This window comes from Penicillium argentinense (genome assembly GCF_028826775.1).
Source record: "Penicillium argentinense strain IBT 30761 chromosome Unknown utg000005l_segment0_segment0, whole genome shotgun sequence".
Classification (NCBI taxonomy): Eukaryota; Fungi; Ascomycota; class Eurotiomycetes; order Eurotiales; family Aspergillaceae; genus Penicillium; species Penicillium argentinense.
Genome location: NW_026622664.1, coordinates 578,000 through 601,043, shown reverse-complemented (window position 1 = coordinate 601,043; position 23,044 = coordinate 578,000). Strand labels below are relative to the sequence as shown.

Genomic DNA, 23,044 nt, shown 5'->3' with positions numbered 1-23,044 from the left:
GGTGGAGCCTGAAACAGTGGTGATAACAGTGGGACCCGTCCTAGGAATGATAGCCGCGGCATTGGCGTGACTACTGTTAGTCGCAGTACTAGACCTAATGGCTGAGTAGGTAGGAGAAAGGAAACGTTATACAATGGCAGGTATGGTGGCTACTACATGGTACCCCCAGATACAGAGGTACTAAGGGATTATACCGGCGTCGGCGCAATGTAGGTACACTGTTCCAGTACGGAGTATACGGCATGCACCGCCAGCATTAGCGGACCAGCCTGCAGTGGGGCCTGCATCGCCATTCGTCCCTGCGCATCGCCATACGAGGATGGGAATCCCCGGCCTCGTGACTACGATCGGCATGAAACGGTCGGTACGGTACCGTACGATCGTGGACACTACTCTGGCCATGCCTTGCTAGTCCACTCTTGAGTAGGCAGACGAGCCCACAGGCGATAGGCGCTGGTAAGGGGCAAAAGGGCAAAGGCGTGGTAAGATGTAAAGTATGTCCACCCGTACGCTCAGATACGCTGAGACGCTCGGTTTGATGTGGCCAGGTACCCATCCGATCCACCAGCGAGGCTGGGGGCTGAGCTCTGGCGGATGAATCCGCAAAATGGTCCCCAAATAAGAGGCCATGCGCTATTTTTTGTGGGGGAGCAACGCTGCGACCGGAAAAGGGTTCGTGTGGGGGACGTCGCCAGGTCTGGTCCTGGCTGGACCACTCGCTGGACGACGCTGGGTTGGCTATTGGCGTGCCGGTCTACGACATCCTCCGGTTCATGCGGCACATTGCTTGCGCCTGGTTCCGTGGCAAAGGGCGACCAAACATGGGTGTTGCCTTTGATGCATTGGGTGTGTGTATGAGAGTGTATTCGCCGCCAAAGGGAATAGAGTCAGGACCAGCCGGCTACGGTCAAGTGGCTGGGGGCTAGCAGGGTCGAGCTGATGACCAACCCCGGATCCAACCTTTCTAGAATCCAACCCGACGCACGTTGCAGCCACGTTTGAGTTTCGTCGCACGGAACGAGGCCGCATCCCCAGGATTGCGGATGGCAGTGATTGGGATCAACTATTGGCGCGGCCCCCAGCGACGGATCGAGTATGCGGCTGGATCTGGGGTGACGGTGCGCGACGATCCTTCAGTGTGATTCGTCTTGCGTGAGCAATAAACCGGATCCTCGCGGAGGAGCGTGAGTGTGGAAGCTCGACGGCGCAGGCTTGGTCCCGACAGGCTCGCGAGCCGTCCCTAGATCCCTAGACTGGTTCGCCTTGATGTGTTCGCCGGTGGAGGGCAGACGCCGTGCCGTCTCGTGCTCATATCCAGGGCCGTCCTGAGGTTCTGGAATGTAGACAGCCCTCATGCATGGAAAGGAAGCATCATCAACATTTCCCAGCGCTAATCCCGCGAGACTCGCACGGACAGCTCGTTTGCAGAATCCCCAGAAGTGCCCATGCGCGCTAAGACGGACTAGCCCACAAGGGCGATTCTGAGGGAGCTGCAGGTGACCAGAGTGGCCTCGAGGTTACGACTGAAACGGCGCCCTTCATGGTACTTCCAGTCTATTTGCGCTGCACTGCATATATGTACTGCCGACTCCGTAGGTCATGGTCACGATAGCTGTGGCTATTATGACAGAGAAAGGAATAGTAATGGCAGGGAACATGTTACTCCCTTAGGGTAATCGTTCGGCTGCCTTAGACTGGCCGATGCATCGGCAGCCACCTGATCAAAACAATCTCGGCAGTGTTGTACACTCTGCCACTTGCTACCTTCTTCACTCTAGTAGTAGGTACCTGCGGGAGTACAGATTGTATGTACTTGTACTCCGGTCTCTGGGCATTGAATTTAAACCCCGGATCGAATTGTCCAAGCTCATTGCCAGTGCTGTGCCTCGTCTTGATACTGCTTGGGGGACCTGCATGGCTGCAGCAAGAAGTCAATCCCTACGCAGACACTAACCCATTCGGCCCAGTGTGCTCAGCGCCACGATTGCTCGACTTTGAACCTGGACTGCGTCAGCAACCGGTACTCACGATACAGCCCTGCGTCATATCCAGGCCGAGTCCAGCAACGTTATTGCATACCCGCGCTTTGCGGGTGATCGGTCCGGATGCGACCGGGGTCTGTCGCTACCTCCAGTGTCGCCCCGGTACTACACCGCGTCTCAGCAACTCGGTCGTTAATTCACAATGGGCAAACAAACCCATGCCACCACAAATTCTCCGATGCGTCAACCCTGGCTGATCGCCTCGTGGCCTGTGCTCGCCGCTTGTGCACGATGGCATCAAGTGCGCGGCTCGGATATTAGTCCACCGCGAAGATCGGACTTCAGCCCGTGCCGTCGTCTCCAGCCCAGCCCAGCCCAGTCCCAACCGGGCACCCTCGAAGAATGGGTCCAACCACTTCGCACCCGACCTGCACTTCCCCTGGCACGGATCAGCCGGGGCGACGCTGGGCCGTGCTGACGGGCTCGCAGCGGGAGTTGCTGCGAGGCTAAGGCAAGGACACGGTGCAGCTGCTGCCCTGAGGCTCTGGCACTCGGCCCTATGCGTCATGGCGGCCCACTGGAAGATAACGACGTCCCACTGCGGCAGGGGTGGATTCAGGAGGGTCCCTTCGGATCCTGTCAGGCGCAGCTTTCATGGGAGGATGCACTCCAAACATTGGTTCTCTTGACTCACAGCGAGTCCTTTGAACGGTCGCTGCCTTCTCGTACCTACACACTGGGCATTCTGTTACACCTGCTTATGGGATTCGGTGGTATCGAGAGACACCACGCTGCCTTTCGTGCCAGGATCGAGCAACGGCCAGTGACCAAAGTCGGCAGTCCAAATAGAGCGATATGCCGACACACATCAACTGGTCGGCATATTAACTTGAAACGCGCAGGACTATCCGTACACAACGCCATTTGTGTCGAGCCTAGACGACCGCCATCTGGTGGATCCCAGCCGACCGAAAGATTAGGAAAGGAGAACACACCCGGCCAGGCCAGCTGGGACCACTCGCGAGATTCTATTGGCTTTCGTCTCGATTTCTTGATTCATCTTCTTGGGGTAGACCGATAGGCCTGGACCTGCCAGTGCTGGACCAAGGCGCTGCGCACCTAGGTTAGATTCCATCTGGAGATTCCCACGGCTTGTGTATGACCTCCCAGCTATGGGTAGTACCTTATACTATTGTGGCACTAAAATTCTGCTCGCACGATCGCCCTCTACACGGGGCGCCATGTCGCTCAATATTATTCACCCCGAGTTTACTTGCTGTATAGTACGCAGTATGCTCAAATCTATCTGTAAACATTCGCAATCGCCACAATGCCTAGGCAGCAATTGGCCCGTCAGTATAGGCGCTGGTCCTAGCTCCCGCACACTTGAATCCCTGCGCAGGCGATCAACACATCCAGCACAGCGTCGGATCATCTAGGATGTGCAGGGCCAATCAAGGTGCGTGCTCAGTCTTCAGGACTGCCTGGAAATCCTCCCAGTTAACGCCAGTGGTAGCGACGGGCCGTTTGTCGCAAGGCGCTGGATCTGCTGCAGCGCCAGGAGTCATCCACCACGGTTGTATTGATTACCACTACTTCCGTCCTCTCCGGTGTACTGGATCTGTAATCTGGTGACACTCCTGTGAAGAACTTATAATTAGGAACAGAGTGTCCATCAGCGCGTCCCAAAACACCCCAAGTGGAGACCTCCCCCCCCAACCCTAGCAGGCCCAAAGTTGCTGCCAGATGTATGGGAACGGAGACCGGTGTCCTGATCAAGATGGACCGCGATATCGTGACATGGCGACATTGACCGATCCGAGCACGAAAGAATGGGGCCCCGATTTACCAGGTGCCGAACCACAGCAAGGCAGAGGGCGTTGAACAACGGCAGCGCACAGCGACGGGTGCCTCGATACCAACTGATATCATTCCTCACAAGTCCAAATTCACCGGAGAAATGCCGACTAGCATTGTGCCAAACTCTACTTGGTCGCAGTGCATGATCACTCCACGGAACGTGCAGGCCTCGGGCGAGAGCGGCTAGATCTGGTGTGATTGACTGGTTTTCTCGTGGTGCATTAGCGGTAATCTGCTCGGACGTAGCTTTCTCCGTACACCTACCCTCCTGCGTGGTAGTATGAGGGCGAGCCCTGGAAGTTCCGATTTTCAGCCAGCTTGCGAAACATCTTCGAGCGGACATAGTAGGGACACGAGGAACACGGCAGGCGGTACCTTGCGTGGAGGGTGCGTTTTCCTGATCGCAGACAGGGCGACACAAGTACAACGGCGCGGGCATCTGTCTGACCTGCCGGTTCAGAACGATGGAACAGCAGGACGAAAGGCTCCCGAGGTCGGAAGCGACGTGCGTCTGGCAAACAAAACCGCCATCCATGCATGTCATACCCTCGAACCCACTGGTTCCACTGAGGAATACATGAGGTATTGTACGTAGTGTCAAATGATCTCCAAACTCCTCCCCGGGCCGTCGAAAGACACGTCAATCCATGGATGTCGAGTATCGTGCTTTCGATAAAATGTTCAGAATACAGTAGAAAAAATCGCCGACTCGCACAGACAGTCCGAAATTCGAATCAACCCAACCACTGCGAGCGATCAGCTCATCATTTCGCCACTGCCTAACCTCCTGTGTATTTTGGGGAGTAGACCGCGATCGTCAGCCCATCTGTCTACATAAATGAAAAGCATTGGCGCATTGCAGTGTAGTGTTTATGGTATTCTGGTAATCTGCATTATTGGTACCAATATAGTACTCACTACTTATGACACTACTAGTAGCGTACTCGGTACCCTAGTACGTACGACCAAGTGTGTCCTACTACTACTTTGTCTTGGGTACTATGAGGTATAGTAGCGGAGCTATACCTCCCGTACAGTCCAGAGTGGAACTTTTCACATCCTCTACCAAACCAAGTCGCACCCGAGTCGGGCCCAAGGCGGCGCCGAGCGAAATGGCGCACGTCGATCTGGCACGGTCCTTGACATCCACCCTCAACTCCCACCACGCAGCCTATAAGGACGAGCTGGCGTTCGGCCACGCTTTGCCCGCCTCAGTAAGGACGCCTGCTAGTCGCTGCAGCGACAATCCCAGATGGGTCTGTATTTCATACCCTGCAGTACCGCCGTACGGTACGCGCACCGGTGCGGTCGTGCGAATAGCGAGTCCTCGCAAGAGCCAGGCAACGCTTCTCACTGTGCTCATTACGTCCCGGGGTACGTAGTAGGTACCCACGTCCGCCGGTTTCTGCGATCGGGTCTAGTGCGTCGCCCGGAGTACCCTCCTCCTGTCAATCGAGCTCCACACTAGAGATGTTGTGCATTGCAGTTGGTGCTCGATGTAGCTGCCCCTCCCCCCTCATCCTGGCAGTGCCTTGGTCCTCTTTATCTTTTATCTCCTCGGCCGAGGTTGGGCGGAATGGTGGGAGGGATTCCGCTGGGCTCGGATTGGCTGGTCTATACTACGTTCTGCCGCGGAGTGCCGTCCCCTAGGAGATGGTAGGTAAGCCGATTCTTGACTGTTTTACATGGATACAGGAAAGAAAAAGTCACTGGTAACAGATATATGCATTTCTATCTACGAACGCCAAAAATGTAAGAGATTATTTTCATGCCGGTCATCATTTCATCTCCGATGCGGCGACAGCTTCAATCCGATATAACGAGCAGCCTGTGCTGACTCGCCTGGTATATGAGCGGGACATCACACGTTAATACTTTTGGTCAGAGTAGCTGATGTTGCTCTCTAGACGCTGATGGTCTTGAAGACACTGTAGGAGAAATCGAATTAGTGTCAAACAATAAACCATATCGATCATCGGAGATTTTACTTACCTGAATCCGTTGCCACCGGTCGCCATCACGGTACCGGGCATCTGAGCTTGCCAGTGCACCTCCTTGACCGACTCCATGTAGTGCACGAACAGCAGTTGCGGGGGGATATCAGCCATGCCAGCCTGGCGGCTCTCCTCGTCGTCCAGCTCGACAGCCAGATCCCACAGAGTGACAGTGTTATCCGCCGAGCCAACGGCCACAACACTGTCGTCGGTGGGGTGCCACTCAATGCTAGTGATGGGCTCCTTGTGGAAGTCGAAAGATGCGACAGGCGAAGCGCTGATCTGTCCGGCAGCATTCGGCTTCCAGTGGCGCAAGTCCCAGACGGCCCACTGGCCATCGTCGGCGCCAGTCGCGAGCAGGTGGAAAGTTTGGTTGGACCAGCTCATGACGTTGACATCGGTCTGGGAGATTTGCACGTCGACAGCCGGCTTGCGCGACTTGGATCGAACATCCCAAACCTTTACACTACCGTCACTGCTGGCGGAGGCGAACACGTTCTTCTCATTGGGAGACCACTGAAGCTCCTCGACGGAAGAAGTGTGACCAGTGAACGGCCGGGTGTCAGTTACCCAGCCACCACCCTCAGTCCGGGAAGTCGCGTAGATCAGACCGTCGTTATCACCGGTCAGAAGCTTGCCGAGTGGTTGCAGCAGAGACCAGTCCAGGGCGTAACCTTCAGTCTTGTGCATGCGGAGGGTGGAAAGAGGCTTGGAGGCGGAAGGCGGAAGGATCGTACCGGGCACATCGAAGCTAGAAAGGTAGGGGGTCACATCGTGAATCAGGACTTGTGAGTTCTCGAGCATTGTAGCCGTCAGAGTCTGCGGGGGCTTCGAGTAGTCGGCGGACTGCGAAGGGGCCTGGAAGGCGCGGATGCGGTTCGTCGTCGAGCCGAGAGGAATCGACTTGTGTTCGAGGATGGGCTCGCCCATATCGTCGTCGGAGTCCGAGTCGCTGTCATCGTCCTCGCCCTCCTTCTCCATCTTGCTCAATCCACTCATCTTGAGGACCATCAATTCGTTGTCCTTGGCACGAGTTCCCTCTGCTTGGGTTCCGGCGACGGCGTACACGGTTGCGGGGAAGGTCTTGCGGTTGTCGCCGAGTGAATCGCGCACAATGTCGAAGGACAGGCAGGGCCAGGGTGTACTGAGGGTGTGAAGCATATCATAGGTAGAGGGATCAGGCGAGAGTGTCTCGCCAGGTCCCAGTTTTGTCCGTCCAGGAATGAAGGTTTCCTTGTCGACTTCCATGGCCTCTGCCGGTTCAAATATTAGCTCACAGAGCCATTGTACAACAAGCGAAAAAAGGAATAAGAACTGTGAATACCTTTCTCCTCCTCCTCGCGCTCTGCGTCAGGGCGACCATCAACACCGGCCTCGAGGATCTCGTCCTCGCTCTCGAACTCGTCCTCAAACTCATCTTCAAACTCCCCCACTTCGTCCGGAGTGGCATCGACAATTGGGCGCTCGCCGGCCTTCAGCGCGGCCGACTGCTCGTCAACGGCATCCGCAGCTCTCTTAGACATCGTGAAATATAAGAAAGAGCCTCTTGCAGGGCGGGGTTGGGCGTAGCGAGGGGAAGCACAAGCCGATAAGAACTTTTTTGCGGGAAATTTTGGGCGCTGACCGCACTAAGCCTATCGGGGACTAGCGCAGATCCCGCTTCCGCAGCGTCGTCGATGTGAGCTGAGGTCGGCGCGAGCTGTTGCCATTTCGCCTTGCGCCCTTTCGTGTTCCTGCGTTTGCGTGCACTCATTTGCATCTCGTCCCCTTTTCCGCTCACCGTCTATCATCCCTCCTTTCACCTCCGCCGCGCCACCTGTTACCGTATCAGGTCCAGTGTTTACTACGCACTGTTCGATCCTTTGCTCGCAATCTCCCCTCCAGTCGCGGAGCTGGAGACGCCATTCCATCGAACGGGTTGTCAACCTTTGATCTCACGCTTCCGTGAAAACACTCGAGCTGCTCACACCCGGTCTGGCCTTGCTTTGATTGAATTCCTCCGGGGAATCGCTCAGTAAGTCGTAGCCACAGGGTCTCCTTTCCCCGCAGATGCTAACAGAGATGGGTTGCATCGTACAGGATCCACACACGCGAAAGTTCATCCTGATCCAAGACCAGATCAACGTGATGGATCCGCTGCAGCAGCCCGTACCGGAGGCTCCTGCTGTCGCGGAGCCACAGCAGCTTCCTGTTGAAGAGCAGGCCCCTGTACCGGACGAGTCGCAACCTCGGCAGGCCGAACAACCCGAACAGCCCCAGAAACCGACTGTTGAGCAGCCGGCTGTCGTCAGTGTTAATGTCGAAGAGCCTGTGGCAGAACGTCCCGTCAGCCGCACCGCCATCGACCACGGCTACAACAGCGACTCCAAGGCTCACTATCACTCCCGGTCGTCCGACTTCCACCACTCCGCACCTGAGTACAATCCCCAGGATGCCGAGTCGGCCGCTCGTCTCAATTCTTCTCCCTCTCTGAACCAACAGCCTCAGCTTCATACCTCGCGACCGGGCTCCGGCCTCTCTAGTGGGGCCGAGCGTCCCGGTCTCTCTCAGCCGCAGCCCTCAGAGGTTGCTCAGCGACAGGCCGGTCAGTCCGCCAAAAACAGTGTTGTCATCAAGGTCGGCATGGTCGGAGATGCTCAGATCGGTAAGACCAGTCTCATGGTCAAGTATGTGGAGGGCAGCTGGGACGAAGATTACATTCAAACCCTTGGTGAGTGGCAGCCCTCGTCAAAGTTTGTAGATGTTGGCTAACCGGTACATTTTGGTAGGTGTCAACTTTATGGAGAAGACCATTTCAATCCGCAATACCGAAATCACCTTTTCCATCTGGGATCTTGGTGGTCAGCGCGAGTTCGTTAACATGCTGCCGCTGGTCTGCAATGACGCCGTTGCCATCCTGTTCATGTTCGACTTGACGCGAAAGAGCACGCTCAACTCTATCAAGGAATGGTACCGTCAGGGCCGAGGCTTTAACAAGACCGCTATTCCTTTCTTGGTTGGCACTAAATACGACCACTTTGTGAATTTCCCTCGAGAGGACCAGGAGGAGATTTCCCTCCAGGCCAAGCGATTTGCCAAGGCGATGAAGGCAAGCTTGATCTTCAGCAGTACCAGCCACAGCATCAATGTGCAGAAGGTATATCATTCTCTCGTTCTGTCTCATGATTTTCAATTCCAGACTAACACATTCCCGACAGATCTTCAAGATTGTTTTGGCCAAGGCATTCGACCTCAAATGCACCATCCCCGAAATCGAAAACGTCGGTGAGCCACTGCTCCTGTACAAGAACGTCTAGGGTGAATCTGTTGGATGAACCTTTCATGATTTTGTACACTGGGATGAAGTGATGCTCTTGACGATCGATCCTGACTCCTGACCGCCGTGGTCTTTCTCTTCCTTGTGAATCCTTCCCCTTCGCCTCACATGATGTATTTCACGTCTTTCTTCTTTTATGTCCATCCTATGCCAGTGTGTCTGACTTTTGAGTGGTTGTGCTGAGTGAACCCTGATCTCGATTGTCTTGGAATCCAGACGCAGCCGGTGATTCTCCTTCTTTTGTGCATTATGGTCTCTTTTCTTTTTCGGGGCATCCCCTTTCGCATCTGGACGTACCTAGGTTTTTCTTATTTCTTTTTATTTGATATCTTTTGCCTAAACGGGGTTCCTGTGTAAACGCCTCGAGGCGTTTGGGAGTCCGAATAATTCAGGCAACGAACTGGAAATAAAATTCAAACAAAGCAACAGCGCTATCTTTCCAAGTGCATACGTGAATATGTATCCTGGAACATTCAATACATTACTCTACACTACACTAGTGTAATCTTGAACAGTCCATAGCACCGTAATGTATTTTTTTGGCGTCTCGTTGTAGCGCAGCTTGCTCTGGAAGCGTGAATAGGCAAGATGATATCGGTATAATGGCTACAACAGGCTAAAGTGTGGTGGTTGAGGCTGTCTACGACGGCGCCACGTGACGTCCTATCGTGACAACCCTAATTGCTCACTCATGCCATGCCCGGACCCGATCAGAGATCAAATACCACATAATATCATGGCCTACGTCAATGCGCTCAACAATTACACTAGCAATTGTGCCCTCGTTTTCCGCCGCATTGGGTGGTCCTCAATCGTCGAAGGTTTGATTTTCCTCTTGCTGAACCCCCACTCCCGGCCACAATGTAACAGAACATACGACTCGATTGCTTCCCCCCCGAAAGCATAGCAAATAATCATACTTTATCTGCCGAATAGTGTGACCTTAGGTCGCCCCGTCTCTCGTGCAAATGGCTTCACGCCGCGACAATACTCCGCATGGAGAGAGTGTTTCTCTCTGCCAACTCATTGAATATCGAAGTATTTCGTGCCATCGCAGACCACAAGACGTACTGACATAGAGTGAGCGGAATCATCTGGGGTGATGCGTGCTTCTCCAAGTTTACGCCGCTATGCGAGCTCTCTTGGGGCATGAGCCTTTGCTTCTACGAAGGTGGCTTTACCGCCGAAAAATGCATTCTGGGCACCGATGACCAAGGACCCGAATCGAGCGACGACGAGAGTGGTTGTCCATATTGGTTTGCCAGGGAATGTCGAATGAACATCGACAAACTGGAAATGTCTGATATGCATATAGGAGAGCGCCCAGATACGATTGCCCGAGGGGAGCAGACTCTCGCACAACTCCCCCTCCGAACATGCTGGGAATATTCGCGAGAGCTACTCCGCCAGCAAGCTTCAGTGATAGCTACTGGCAGTGACGAGGCGGCATTTCACCATGGCCTCAAGAAATTTCTGCGGCTGCAGAGAATCATTACTACACCAGCGGCACATGGACGACTTTGTCAGTCCTCTGCACACCCCACGCCGATGATTCGCGCATTCCCAAAAAGATTCAACTACGTAATTACACATGGTTGGCCGTGTTCGGACAACTCATATGCAATACCCGCAGAACCTTGGAACGAAGCCAGGGAGCGCAGCAGAGATCGATACTGTTCATTTCGAATTGTAGCTCGGGTGCTTCGCAGAGAGAAGAATGCGCCCGGCAGACAAGTTTCCGAACTAGCTCTGAAAGCCCATCAATCCGGAACTGGCCTCAATTGTATAATATTTGAGGAGCCACACGAGGAGTATGATAATCTCGTTGCGATATTGCGACATCCTGGTTTCGCCGCCTCGAACTGCCTCTGATCATTGGTCGCCAACAGAAGGCAAGGCGGGATTGGCGCTCGCTTCGGAATGGAAGGCTTCTCTACGCAGAGTCAAGCCAAGGAAATAAAATCCTTCGCACTATACACCACGGCCAGCAAGGCCTTCACAGAAGACCCTCGGGAGGACAACCGCTACCTTTCCCGCCTTCATTTCATTCCATTAGACTGTGTTCCCTATTGGTCAATCGTTGGCGCTGCGTCACCTCGGCCTATCTAGATTTTGTGTGATACAATCCAACATTATGCGACTACTTCTCGTTTTGCCCGAGACACTTCGATCCATGGAATTCAACTTTTGGGCGCACTCAGATTCGTGAAAATCGCTCATGGGTTAATTCGAGATATAAATCGTGACCACTAATCACTATCAGGATTCCGCATCACATCTAAGGACTTAATGGGGTAATCTGGTGTGAAGATGATGTGCATGGATTCCTCTATGGAGAAGGAGACCATCCGTTTGATACAACGGGAGATTTGCTGTGTGGGATAGGCACCATGCGTGATCCATTGAACCCTGAACATGACCTGCCCAATCTCGGCAACTTAAGTCTGCAGGCGCTAGGCTTGGGAAGGTATTACCTTTATAATTGGAAAGATGCCAGTACGAGTGACAATCCGCTCCCATGGCTCACGCCGACACGCAGTAGCTGACATCTTCATCTGGTCAAAATGTTGTCTTTGTCCCATTGTTGTTGAGTGGTTGTACCTGGGGCCAAATATATCTAGATCATGGTTGGACCACGGGCCATCGAATCGGGTCCTCCGCCCCCAATCTTAGAAACACGCAGCCCCGCTCACTTGAGCCTCCGCGAGCTCAACTTGCCGGCAGCGGTCGTCTCGATCCCAGCAATCCTTCTTTCCTCGTGCACCACCCGTGACGATTGTGCATTGTGGCCCCAGCCAGTCGACGTTACGTCCCGGAACCCGCCAAGCCATTTGGTCGACACGACTGTCGTTACAGGTGATCTTCTCTGCGTCCGCTCACTCCCCGACCTTTCCATAAAACAGAAGAGAGAAAGAGAGACGCCGGCACGATGGCTACCGAGGAACCCCAGCTGGGCTCCATTCAGGAGCGAATCGCCGCCCTGCGACAATCACAGGCCGCTCACCCGTCCAACCCTGAACCCCCACCGTATCCTCGGCCGCCCGCCGAGCGAAGCAGATCGGCCAACAATCCCCCATCATATAATGTCACCGGCTTGGTCTTGGACAGCGCAGCTATCGGCAACCAGCCCGCGGGCGAGCGGACCTCGAGGCCCGTCCCACGACCACCTCCGACTCCATCACCGAAGCCGGAATTGAAGCCTAAGCCCAAGGCCCCTCCCCCTCTGCCGACCAGAAAAGACCGCGCTCCTCCCCCTCCTCCGCCATCGCGCTCGGAGCAACCGCCTTCATATGCCGAGTCCAGACCATCGTTGCCGCCGCGACGACCGACAGATCACTCACGACGTCCTTCGATAGAGTCGGTCACGTCGGACGCGTCACACTCGACCGCTGCGACCACCGCGACCAGCTTGCGAGGCGCTTCGACAACATCGGTGAATTCCACAGGTACGGCGAATAGCCGAATCAAAGCACCGGCGTGGGGCGAGACGGAGTTGCCTGCGCTGCCGCCACGGCGTCCAAAGGAAGACCTGGCTGATTTGAGGCCGACTCCACGTTCCGAGTCGAAGTCAACGCTGGGTGGACTGTCGGGCAGGGCATCCGCCAAATTCAATTCCTTGAGAGGCAAGTCGCCGGGGCCTTCGACTTCGTCTCCATCTCCACGGCCGAGCGTGCCATCTCGCCCGTCGACAAATGGAGATGCTCCTCCCGTACCCCAACTCCCACCTCGACGTCCCTCGGGGGTCGACTCACCATCAAATGGAACCAGCGGAGCCGATGCCCCGGCGCCTGCTCTTCCAAACAGAAGACTGCCCCCTACTCCATCTGCGTCCGACCTCAGCAATATTCGACAAACCGGCTTCGGTGGCTTGACCAGTAAGGCCCCGAGTATACCAACAAGACCGAGTAGCACACCATCAAACGGAGCACCTCCGCCTATTCCCCATGCGTCGCGTCCGGATCTCTCAAAGATCCAAGCAACCAAGCCACTCTTCAATAGTTCGGGGCACACTCCGGCTGCTGATGGCGCATCCGGCGTTGGTTGCTTGGTTTGCCGAGACTTTTCGGCCCCAGATCATCGTGCTGGACAGTATCCTCGCGAGACACTTCCCTCGCAAGACTTGGGATGGTTGGCGAATGAGCTTACTGCGCCTTTCCCTTCTGCAACGGACAAGGCTCGGGTCATCTTCAAGTGGCTGCACCACAATATTATGTACGATACGTATTCTTTCTTTAATAATTGCGTCAAACCTTCCACGCCAGCAAGCACTCTGGCCACTGGATTGGCCGTTTGCGAGGGATTCGCTGGGCTGTTTGCAGCTCTGGCTACTAAGGCTGGGTTGGAAGCCGTGGTGATCTCCGGGCATGGCAAGGGATATGGTCACAAGGAGCTTGCGGCGGGAGAATCCATTCCGCCTTTCAAAGCCGGCCATGCCTGGAACGCGGTCAGAATCGACGGAGGCCAGTGGAAATTGATCGACTCATGCTGGGGTGGTGGCCATATCTGTGAATCCTCTGGTGGTCTATACAAGCAGGAGTTCCACCCTCGTCAATTCACCATGCCAAACGACGAGTTCGGATTGAAGCACTTCCCCACCAACAAGGAGCACTTTTTCCGTGACGACGGTCGTCCAGAAATTTCCTGGGAAGAATACATGCGCACGAACCCGGATAACCCCTTGGGTAACTCGCCGATCAATATTTATAATGACGTCGACAAGCACGATATCGGTCGGGGTACTATTCGCCCTGCTGATGGACGTCTTTCTGTGTACAGCATGTCCAGCCCCGTGCGCTTCCAGTTTAAATTGGTCTGCGAACATTGGACGATGGCCCATCACAGTCGTCGGGAACCGGCATTGTTCTTGCTGAACATCAAGGGTATTGACGGGCGGAAGGACGAACGACTTCCTTTCTACTACATTCCCGGCTCTGGACATGGCGGTGGTGGCGCGACTTGGTACGTGGATGTTCCCGATGCTCGCATGCTGGGAGCTCCTGGACAGAAGGTGCTTCTTTGCGTTTTGACCAAGTTCGGTGATCGTACGGACTGTCGCGGAGTGACGAGAGATGAGTACCTGACCAAGGCCGGCCGAGTGGGCATGGCCTGGGCGTATATTGCCGAATGGGAGCTGGTACGGTAATGGACCTTCGTGGTGACTTTCCTTCTGCAATGAGGAGCGTTTTATTATCCACAGCGATATCCATAATGCATTGAATTTTTTTTTCTTCTCTCAGCATCTCCCTTGGAATACCTCGGTTTGGTTGTTTCTGTTTTCTGCGGTCTTTTTTTACCATACCATAGCATCTTGGTTTAGTCATTGGCAATTTATGTTATTTTTGATTTCCAGGCCTACTTAGAATGCCTCAGCGCGTCTTCCTGCCGCAATTATCATATCCAGGATATCACTTTCTTCCTGCGAGAGACTGAACATCTTCTTCGATGTGAGACAACACACATTGCCTTCCTTGAGCTCCCAGTTAGGCTCTCTTCCCTCTTCTCGAACAAAGGTCTCGAATTTCACAGGTCGTCTCTTGCCAGCTTCGGCGAATTTATTCTCAAGCAACCATCCGTTGAACCACAATGGTCTCCCCATCCGATCCAAATGGAGTAGTTGAGGTGCGCAGACGGTGTACACCTTCGAAGGCACACTTGAATCAGGGCTTGGACTGGGCAGCGAATTCGAATCTGGAGCGTGAGCATGAGCAACTCCCATCGTTCCAACACTGCCATTGTGGAATGCATAATCTGTGTCTCCGACCAATTCCCAGCCCAGCCAGAAGGTCTCCTTATCGCCTATTTTCTTCGTTAGCCCTGTGCATCTTTTTTTCATGCTGGAGGAAAACTCACCAAAAAGCATATCATAAACTCCCCGAATGCCTTTCTCCTTGTTACCGTCCCGATCAGGCCCATTCATACGAGTCACCAAAAGCAGAGACAAGAAGTGCCTATATGTGTCGATGACTAGAACCCCGGACTCTTGCATGTGCCCGCTTTGGCCATCCCATAGGCGCACCTCCTGGGCTTTGCTGGAAATAGGCTCTGGGAGGACCTTTTGCATCCACTCTCGCTTGGACTCAGGCATTATTAGTCTGTCCTTGAAGAACAATGCGCCGGTGTCGCGATATGCAAAGTCATCAAAAAGGATTGCCGGATTTTGCAGGAACAAGGAGTCTGCATCGATGAAGATGACCTCTCGGAAGCTGGAGAAGAGAACTGCGAATGGTTTGCCGGCCCATCCTCGTAGCTTCCATCCTGAATCATTGATCATTTTGTGCAGGTCGCGCGTGACAACTCCAGGCAGGGCTTCCAGGGCGGCGCGAGAAGTCGGACTGAGATCTTCATCGCCGAGGTACATGACTTCGATCGGGAGGGTGCATCCTAATCTGCGGATGGACGGAATGGAAGTCAGCAGGTAGCGTACTTGACCATTGCCTGCTGTAAAGACCAGTCCGCGACCGGCGGAGTATAGTTGCTGTCGGAGCTGGAGATGGTCGGCGAAATACGGCGTTGTCCATGGGAAGAGGAGGGTGGCTAGATGGGTGATTGTTGAGCGATAGGTCTCATAGCCGTGGACAATGCTGGTTATATCTTCACCGAGAATCGTAGCGATTGAGGGATTCTCGTATAAGCGCTGAATCACATTGTCCTGGATGAATCGGTTTGGAGTTGTTTTGTTGAGGTGCAATGTCTCCCAGGCTTCGTAGAGCTGTTTGTACTGCCGCGTGCGAATTCCGTATTCCTTCAATCTCGGTTCGCCCGTCAATTTAATCGGGCTGAGTAATTCCTTGGTCTGGTGTTCGTTCGGCAGCAGCTGCAGGATATGTGATAGGCTCTGCGTGAATGCAGCATGACTCTCCCAGTCCACCGATGACTGGGAGCTCTCTTTTGCGGGCTCCGGGTACAGTTGTTCTGTTATCGATCGTGAGTATCATTGCATTGCATGTTGGAGCGAGTTTGGGTGGTCGCTCGTCGCTGGAATTAGTATGTACACACCTCCTAGCCCGGACAATGTATGAAACAGGGCCCATAGTGTCGAAACGATCACCGTGATCTGTACGAGGATTCTCCGCGGTCGCCGATGTTGTAGCTTGATCTCTGTAAATCCGACTGATTTGCTCATTTCGCCCTCTAAAGATCCACTCAGATGCCGGCGTGGCGAATTCCAGTGCTTGCAAGGGCTCCTCGAGATCGGCGAGCAGCTCAGTAGACGCCTGTGCCACGGTCCATAGATTAATGTGTGTCTCGTGAGAATGACAAGAGAAACGGCGGAGAAATAAGAGAGGTCGAATTTTCCTCTGGGGTTTCCGGGGGCGCCTTTGTGAGGGTTCATTGTCCAATGCGACCTCGAATCCCCCGCCATCGCCGCTTTCGTCCACCCGCGCCCAAAGCGGAACGGGCACAAGCAATTCGCTTGGCAGCTTGCATTTGGGGTTGGAATATTTGTTGATAGATTTAGAAAATCTTTTATATCAATGAATCATCTGTCGTCTGAAGGTCTTTGCTGCAGTCGAATGGGAGCCGGTTGTCGCACGGAGTACCATGGATAGAACGGGTCGCGGACCATGCGGATGCCCAAAATAACCCAACTTTATTTTCCCCATGTGACATTTTGGAGACTACGGTTTTTCCAATTTATCTCCCCCGTGAGTTATTTTTCGAATGCTGCTCAATATTGAGCAGGAACTGCACTCTTAGATCGCGTTAATCATTTGTGTCATTACGACGGTCTATCAGTGACATGCAATGGAAGGATCCAGGATCAGGAAAGCCCAAGGTAGTGTCCTAGCAGGTCTAAACAAAGAGCACTCCGCCCCGTACAACCATGGAAACCAATAAAACATCTAGAATTATACTTTCAAAATTTTATGAAGACAGCTTATCTTTTATTTTTCTTGGCATGGCAGGCCCTGGTTATTCGGACTTCATTCTCCGCTCCGAAAAAGAGCGAACTGCGCCACAACACTAACCAATAACGACAGCAGGTACTCACACTTCCAGCCCTGTGATGGTAATTAAATGTGACAGTGATGAATGCGTCGATCTAGAATTCTATATACTTTAACGTAACTTAATTGTTTGAGACAGAGATGCTCTTCGCCAAACTATAGGGAATAGATACAACCACACCCCTTCTACCTCAGAATACACACCCTCACTGGCCTTTTACATCTCCGCTAGTTCTTCAACTTGAGCGTCGTGGCTATTCGAGTAAAAAAAATGAGCCTTCTGCTCTTCCCGGGTAAATTATTCTAGCCCAAAACTCCATCTATTTGGCATTGTGGTCGCACATCACCCTCACCAGACAGCTGATCATGTAGGTGACTGAACAATGAATCTGGCAAGTAGGTAGAATGAAGGTTTCAGGTTATCAACATCATAGTCTAGGTGACATTTGGCGTTGAAATGGGCACCATGTTCGATCGAGGTTATAGTTCTGAATTATCTAAGCGAATCCATGCCAGGGGTGTGGTCTGAGACAAAGGGGTTGTGGAAGCATCAATCTTCAAACTATAGAGCCCCGGAAGAAAGTGCATGTAAAAATGCATAGAAATAGAAGGATAATGTCTAGAGCTACATTAGTGCAGTGCTTACTCAAACCTATGGATGTTCCAATCAGCCGAGCTTTTCGAGAATGTTTGACTTTTTTGTGGGGAGTGGACTACATAGCAATCATATTCATGTTCGTTTTGCCATGGTTGTTTTCATGAAACTCTTCTTGTTCCTTCAAATACTATCAATCCGTCATCGCATTGCTGATTTTTTGAATTTTCTTTGATACTATATAGAGGCAACGGATCGAAAGTGGCAGTTCACCTGGAGACACGGGAGCCAGTGAATGAGACGCGGAGAATCCGTTGCTCATCCTGGCTAATGTACCTGGTTGCTTGCCTGGATTATCAACGCCATTGGCAGCCGCGATATGGATCGCAAGTTGGATTTCGGCAAACTCATGAAAATATCAGGACAATGAATATTTCAGTTGACAATGATCCATTAAGGCATAAAATGCCTCCATTTAGGCCCGGAGCATCATGGCCCCAGTTCTGGAAGTGAACTCGGATTGCCACCCGGGAAGGGACGGAATCATTGGATCATGCCGACCTATGAGGGAGATTGGCAAACGGGAGTAGCCGACTCGGAAGAATAGAAGTCGAATGAAGCACGTCGAACAATCTGAACGGACCGTGGATATACTAGACCAAGCCAAATCCCCGCTGGGCCAATAATAGTGAAGTAATGACCAAAATTCTGAAGTCGGCTACAGATTGGGAATCGTTCGGGGCCTGTCGCTGTTATTCCACCAGTAAGGCTTATCCAATAACTTCTGAATGTGAAAGCTTGCAATCTACAGTGGATCCTCAGGCTAGCGGCTTGAAGCATGCGAGGCGTAAGCTTGGTCCGGATATATAGCAAAGGTGTAACACAGTCGCAACGGGTAGGTACAAGGTTCAGATAGCAGGAGGGAAAAAAGTCAAAACAAGCCCCAACCGCATGGGGCGTCTTCCAACCGCCAGTATTACATCATGGATGCAACTAGAGCATCGGGTGTTGCCAGGCTCGGACAAATGACGGGTTTGGGCAGAGTCTGTGCTACCGAAAGCACCAGGGTTAGTCTCTTAGCTGACGCGCATTGGGGTAGTATAGGTCACAAAATATAGTGTTGATGACCGTCCAACGAAGTCTGGCATTTTGCGAACCACGATTTCCCCGCCTCTTTGTCTCCGCGTGGAGAGAAATGTGGAAGATGGAGGTCTGGGGAAGTCTCGGTGTGCAAAACCGGCCATGGTGTAGCAAGGGCATCTGCAGACGACTGGCCAGATTCTGACTAGTCATCTTCGATCCGACCAAAATCCTGAGACCCGGGTTACCTGCTCTGGCAGCCGTCTCGCAGAAACACGGCCCACATCGCGCGTCGGCGTCAGGCCAGCACTGGGCCTTTCCGGGGATCTCGCTCGGCTCGATGAAACCCCGTGAACCACGCGGACAGCATTGGGGAAAGGGCGGAGCAGCCGAAGGGACCCCTCCGAGTCCACATCGGCGGGCACCGGCCAGTCAGAGCGTGTCAAAGCCGCTGCGATGCCGTGCAATGCCGTGCCTGCACGTCCCGTTCTGGGTAAATGGCCGTTGGCTGGGGCCCCGGACCGGGAAAATTTCTGTCGGGGTGGATCGGTTAATTGCAATTCCTGGTGAAAGTGTTACTGGATATTGCGTATGCGGTGGTGTCCACGGTCGGGAAGATTACAGGGGAAAAACCAGGCAGCGCGGTGTTGGGATGTCACTCGGGCTGCGCCGAGTCCTTGTTAGTTCACGCTGGTAGGGCGGAATGGCATGATTTGCAGGAAAAAAATGGGTTGGCTTCGGGCGGTGGGTGTCGGTCCCTACTCCGCCTCTCCATCACTCCACAAGGCCTTATGTTTATTTGCGATCGACTCTCGCTCGACTCGGTCCTCGTGTGCCTCGTGTGTCCTCGTGGTTGACTGTTCGTGCCGAGATGCGATGAATGCCGTGCCGAAAACAGCCACGCCGGGGCCCCAACCAACCCCGAACGCGGCATCATTCACGGCATCAGCCCGCGGCATCGCCGTGCAATCCCCTGGTCTTCTAGGGGGTGGCGCCTTGCTGTTTTCGGTCTAGACCGGTTACCTCGTGGTCGAATCCCCGGATCCTTTCAGCGATCGACTTGGTTTTACCAATCATTGGGCTAAATGACAGGCAGTGTGGGTTGCAGTGGGGATGAAATTGGTTGCCTCGCCCAATGACACCACTAAGCGTCTCCTAGGTTGCGAACGGGCCCTTGGCACAGCTGGGGCTGCCTGGAGGGCTGCTAAGCGGTTTTCGACGGCCTGGAAACGTTGCATCGTCGTTCCTCCCCGTTCATTCGCCCTCCCCGGACTAAGATTACCCGAGAAAGAGTGGGAATCCGAGTTAGCAACGAATTTCCTGTCTGGTTTCGGCTCCGGCAGAAGGAACCCACTATCTAGATTGGGGAAGGAGGGTTCAGCACGAAACAGAAAGAAGAAAAAAAAAAAGGAATTTGCATGCAGGCCAGAGGGCATGACGATACGTCTATTTAAGGATACTCCCCCTTCCGGCATCGCGACGACATGTAGTGTGAGGACTTTCTTCCCCGTTTCTCTTCTTCCTTTCCAACTTCCCCCAAACTTGGGATAGCTCAGCCAATATGGTCGTGGGAAACATCTACGCCATTGCGGCGGTCTCCGTCATTGGCGGTGGTCTGTTTGGTTTCGATATCTCGTCCATGTCGGCCATCATAAGTACCACCGCCTACAAGTGCTATTTCAACCATGGTCCTAGGGGACCGCCTTTCAATGACGACGACGTCTGCAGTGGTCTCAGCTCCCTGGCGCAGGGTGGTGTGACAGCTGCCATGCCTGGTGGTTCGTGGCTCGGTGCCCTGATCTCTGGTTTCATCTCGGATCGTCTTGGTCGCAAGTATTCTATTATGGTGGGATGTGTTATCTGGTATGTTGTTCGCGAGATGCTATTTACCCCTCAACACGATGATCTAGTGATGGCTGAAGAATAGCAACTGACCTCATGATTCTTGCAGGATTATCGGTTCTATTATCATTTGCGCTTCCCAGAACATGGGTATGCTGATCGCTGGTCGTATCATCAACGGCCTGTCCGTCGGTATCGAATCCGCCCAAGTTCCCGTCTACATTTCCGAAATTGCCCCTCCGTCGAAGCGTGGTCGCCTGGTCGGTTCCCAACAGTGGGCTATCACATGGGGTATTCTGATCATGTACTATATCTCCTTCGGCTGCAGTTATATCGGTGGCAGAACCTCGTCAACCTACAGCGAGTCGGTCTTCCGCATCCCCTGGGGTGTGCAAATGGTCCCCGCTGTTCTGCTTTTCATTGGTATGATGTTCCTGCCCGAGTCGCCCCGTTGGCTTGCTCGCCACGACCGTTGGGAAGAGTGCCAGGCGGTTCTTACCCTCGTCCACGGAAAGGGTGACCCCAACAGCCCCTTCGTTGCTGCTGAGATGCAGGAGATTGGGGAGATGTGCGAGTTTGAGCGCCAGAACGCCGATGTCACCTACTTCGAGCTGTTCAAGCCCAAAATGATCAACCGTACTTTCATTGGTCTCTTCTGCCAAATCTGGTCCCAACTTACTGGCATGAACGTTATGAGTAGGTGTTTTGTCCGTGCCATGTAGACTGATTCAACTCTTAACGATTTCTAGTGTACTACATCACCTATGTGTTCAGCATGGCTGGCTATAGTGGCGACGCCACTCTGCTTGCTTCTTCCATTCAATACATCATCAACGTTATTATGACCGTTCCTGCCCTGATCTGGGTCGACAAGTGGGGACGTCGCCCGACCCTGCTTATTGGAGGTGTTCTTATGATGATCTGGATGTTCGCCAACGCCGGTATTATGGGCGCTCACGGTGTCGTTGTCCCTGGCGGCATTGAGGGTGTGGCTGAGGCATCTATGCGCCTCTCGGGTGCTCCTGCCAAGGGTCTGATTGCTTGCACCTATCTCTTTGTCGCCTCTTACGCCCCGACCTGGGGTCCCGTCTCCTGGGTGTATCCGCCTGAGCTGTATCCCCTTCGTGTCCGTGGTAAGGCAGTTGCTCTTGCAACCTCTGCCAACTGGGCTTTCAACACTGCTCTTGGTCTGTTCGTGCCTGTTGCCTTTACCAACATCCGCTGGCAAACATACATCATCTTTGGTGTCTTCCTGTTTGTCATGATTCTTCACGTCTTCTTCCTGTTCCCCGAAACTGCTGGCAAGACCCTGGAGGAGACTGAGGCTATCTTCGAGGACCCTCACGGCATTCCTTATATCGGTACCCCTGCCTGGAAGACTTCCCACGATGCCAAGCGCACCGTTGCTGCTGAGCAGGGCGATGTCGAGGTGCTGGGCGAGAAGCTTGCTGGAAACAAGTCCGCCGCCGTGCACGCCGAAACCACCGAGACTTAAGGCATAGGCTCGAATCCTGAACTTCTGGTGATTTCGGTTATCGCTGCTTAGCTGAAATGCTTTCTTTTCTTTGTATTCCTTTTATCCTCGGTTGGGTGGAAAATTGAGTTGCATTGCAATTGCTCTGCCTACTGGATGATGTCATGTAGAAAGAATGATGAGATACTCCTGGATATATCGAAAATATACTGCTTCTTAATTCAATAACCTGTCTCCAGTGAGATTCCTATCTGAACCCAAAACAGCGCCCAAAGACTCGGCGCTGGCACTTAGCTACTGGTAGTATAGTAACAACAGGATCTTGAGCGGGCTGCTATCGCAATTTTACCCTAAGTAGGCAATACAGACCAAAGGAAAGGATCAAGTTATGAATTATAGCTTGACAAGGTTCTATTTCGGTCGCACCTTAAGGTAGTGATTGTAAGTTCTAAAGTTAAAGAAAGTAATTAACCGTTAGGCTGCGCAGCCCGCCCTAAAACGCATTCCGACGCATACCCACTATCTTCAACCACCCACCATGCCACCAACACGCACTCGATCAAGCCAGTATTCGGCTAATCGTGAGGGCCGAATCTATTAGATATCCAGGCTTTTCAAAACGGACAGTTTCCTAGTCTCCGCGCTGAAGCTAGGACATACAGTATACTGAGGCTACAGCACACGCGCGAATAAGAGAAACGCGTTATCATAGTGATACTCGCCATGGTCGCCACATATTGACTGAATTTGAAGAATATTCGCTTGTACAGTGAATACTCTCTATATATTCACGTGGTGCAGCACTTAGTCCCTCGACTGTAAGAGAAATGGCAAATATTCTACTCGCTGACTGTGGAAAAACTTCCAGCCGCGATGCCGCTTCTCCGTCAAGTCCTGTCCCTGGCCAATATGATGTAACCTACGACTGTGTTCACACGAGCTTAAACACTGA

General features: G+C 53.2%; 7 protein-coding genes across 7 annotated transcripts; 4 read left to right on the top strand and 3 right to left on the bottom strand.

Moving 5' to 3' along the window:
• Positions 1 to 2,184: 2,184 nt before the first annotated feature.
• Positions 2,185 to 3,063, top strand: N7532_005014 (uncharacterized protein; the record flags this gene model as incomplete). The annotated part of the gene is made up of 2 exons (XM_056617508.1): positions 2,185 to 2,453; positions 2,511 to 3,063. The coding sequence occupies 2 exons, from the start codon at positions 2,185 to 2,187 to the stop codon at positions 3,061 to 3,063; spliced, it is 822 nt and encodes a 273-aa protein (XP_056473667.1).
• A 2,682-nt stretch (positions 3,064 to 5,745) lies between these two features.
• Positions 5,746 to 7,464, bottom strand: N7532_005013 (ribosome biosynthesis protein RRB1; the record flags this gene model as incomplete). Its single annotated transcript, XM_056617507.1, has 3 exons — positions 5,746 to 5,770; positions 5,835 to 7,089; positions 7,161 to 7,464. Coding segments are annotated over 3 exons (1,584 nt in total), but the record flags the coding sequence as incomplete, so codon positions are not given.
• A 421-nt stretch (positions 7,465 to 7,885) lies between these two features.
• On the top strand, positions 7,886 to 9,132 carry N7532_005012 (Spg1/Tem1 GTP-binding protein; the record flags this gene model as incomplete). The annotated part of the gene is made up of 3 exons (XM_056617506.1): positions 7,886 to 8,546; positions 8,605 to 8,972; positions 9,034 to 9,132. The coding sequence occupies 3 exons, from the start codon at positions 7,886 to 7,888 to the stop codon at positions 9,130 to 9,132; spliced, it is 1,128 nt and encodes a 375-aa protein (XP_056473665.1).
• A 2,949-nt stretch (positions 9,133 to 12,081) lies between these two features.
• Positions 12,082 to 14,295, top strand: N7532_005011 (uncharacterized protein; the record flags this gene model as incomplete). Its single annotated transcript, XM_056617505.1, has 1 exon — positions 12,082 to 14,295. The coding sequence occupies one exon, from the start codon at positions 12,082 to 12,084 to the stop codon at positions 14,293 to 14,295; it is 2,214 nt and encodes a 737-aa protein (XP_056473664.1).
• A 213-nt stretch (positions 14,296 to 14,508) lies between these two features.
• N7532_005010 (alpha-1-3-mannosyltransferase) lies at positions 14,509 to 16,275 on the bottom strand (the record flags this gene model as incomplete). The annotated part of the gene is made up of 2 exons (XM_056617504.1): positions 14,509 to 16,064; positions 16,149 to 16,275. The coding sequence occupies 2 exons, from the start codon at positions 16,273 to 16,275 to the stop codon at positions 14,509 to 14,511; spliced, it is 1,683 nt and encodes a 560-aa protein (XP_056473663.1).
• Positions 16,276 to 19,534: 3,259 nt separating this feature from the next.
• Positions 19,535 to 19,735, bottom strand: N7532_005009 (uncharacterized protein; the record flags this gene model as incomplete). Its single annotated transcript, XM_056617503.1, has 1 exon — positions 19,535 to 19,735. One exon carries the CDS (start codon positions 19,733 to 19,735, stop codon positions 19,535 to 19,537), a length of 201 nt encoding a protein of 66 aa, XP_056473662.1.
• A 602-nt stretch (positions 19,736 to 20,337) lies between these two features.
• Positions 20,338 to 22,113, top strand: N7532_005008 (sugar porter family MFS transporter; the record flags this gene model as incomplete). Its single annotated transcript, XM_056617502.1, has 3 exons — positions 20,338 to 20,639; positions 20,728 to 21,314; positions 21,368 to 22,113. 3 exons carry the CDS (start codon positions 20,338 to 20,340, stop codon positions 22,111 to 22,113), a joined length of 1,635 nt encoding a protein of 544 aa, XP_056473661.1.
• Positions 22,114 to 23,044: the final 931 nt, after the last annotated feature.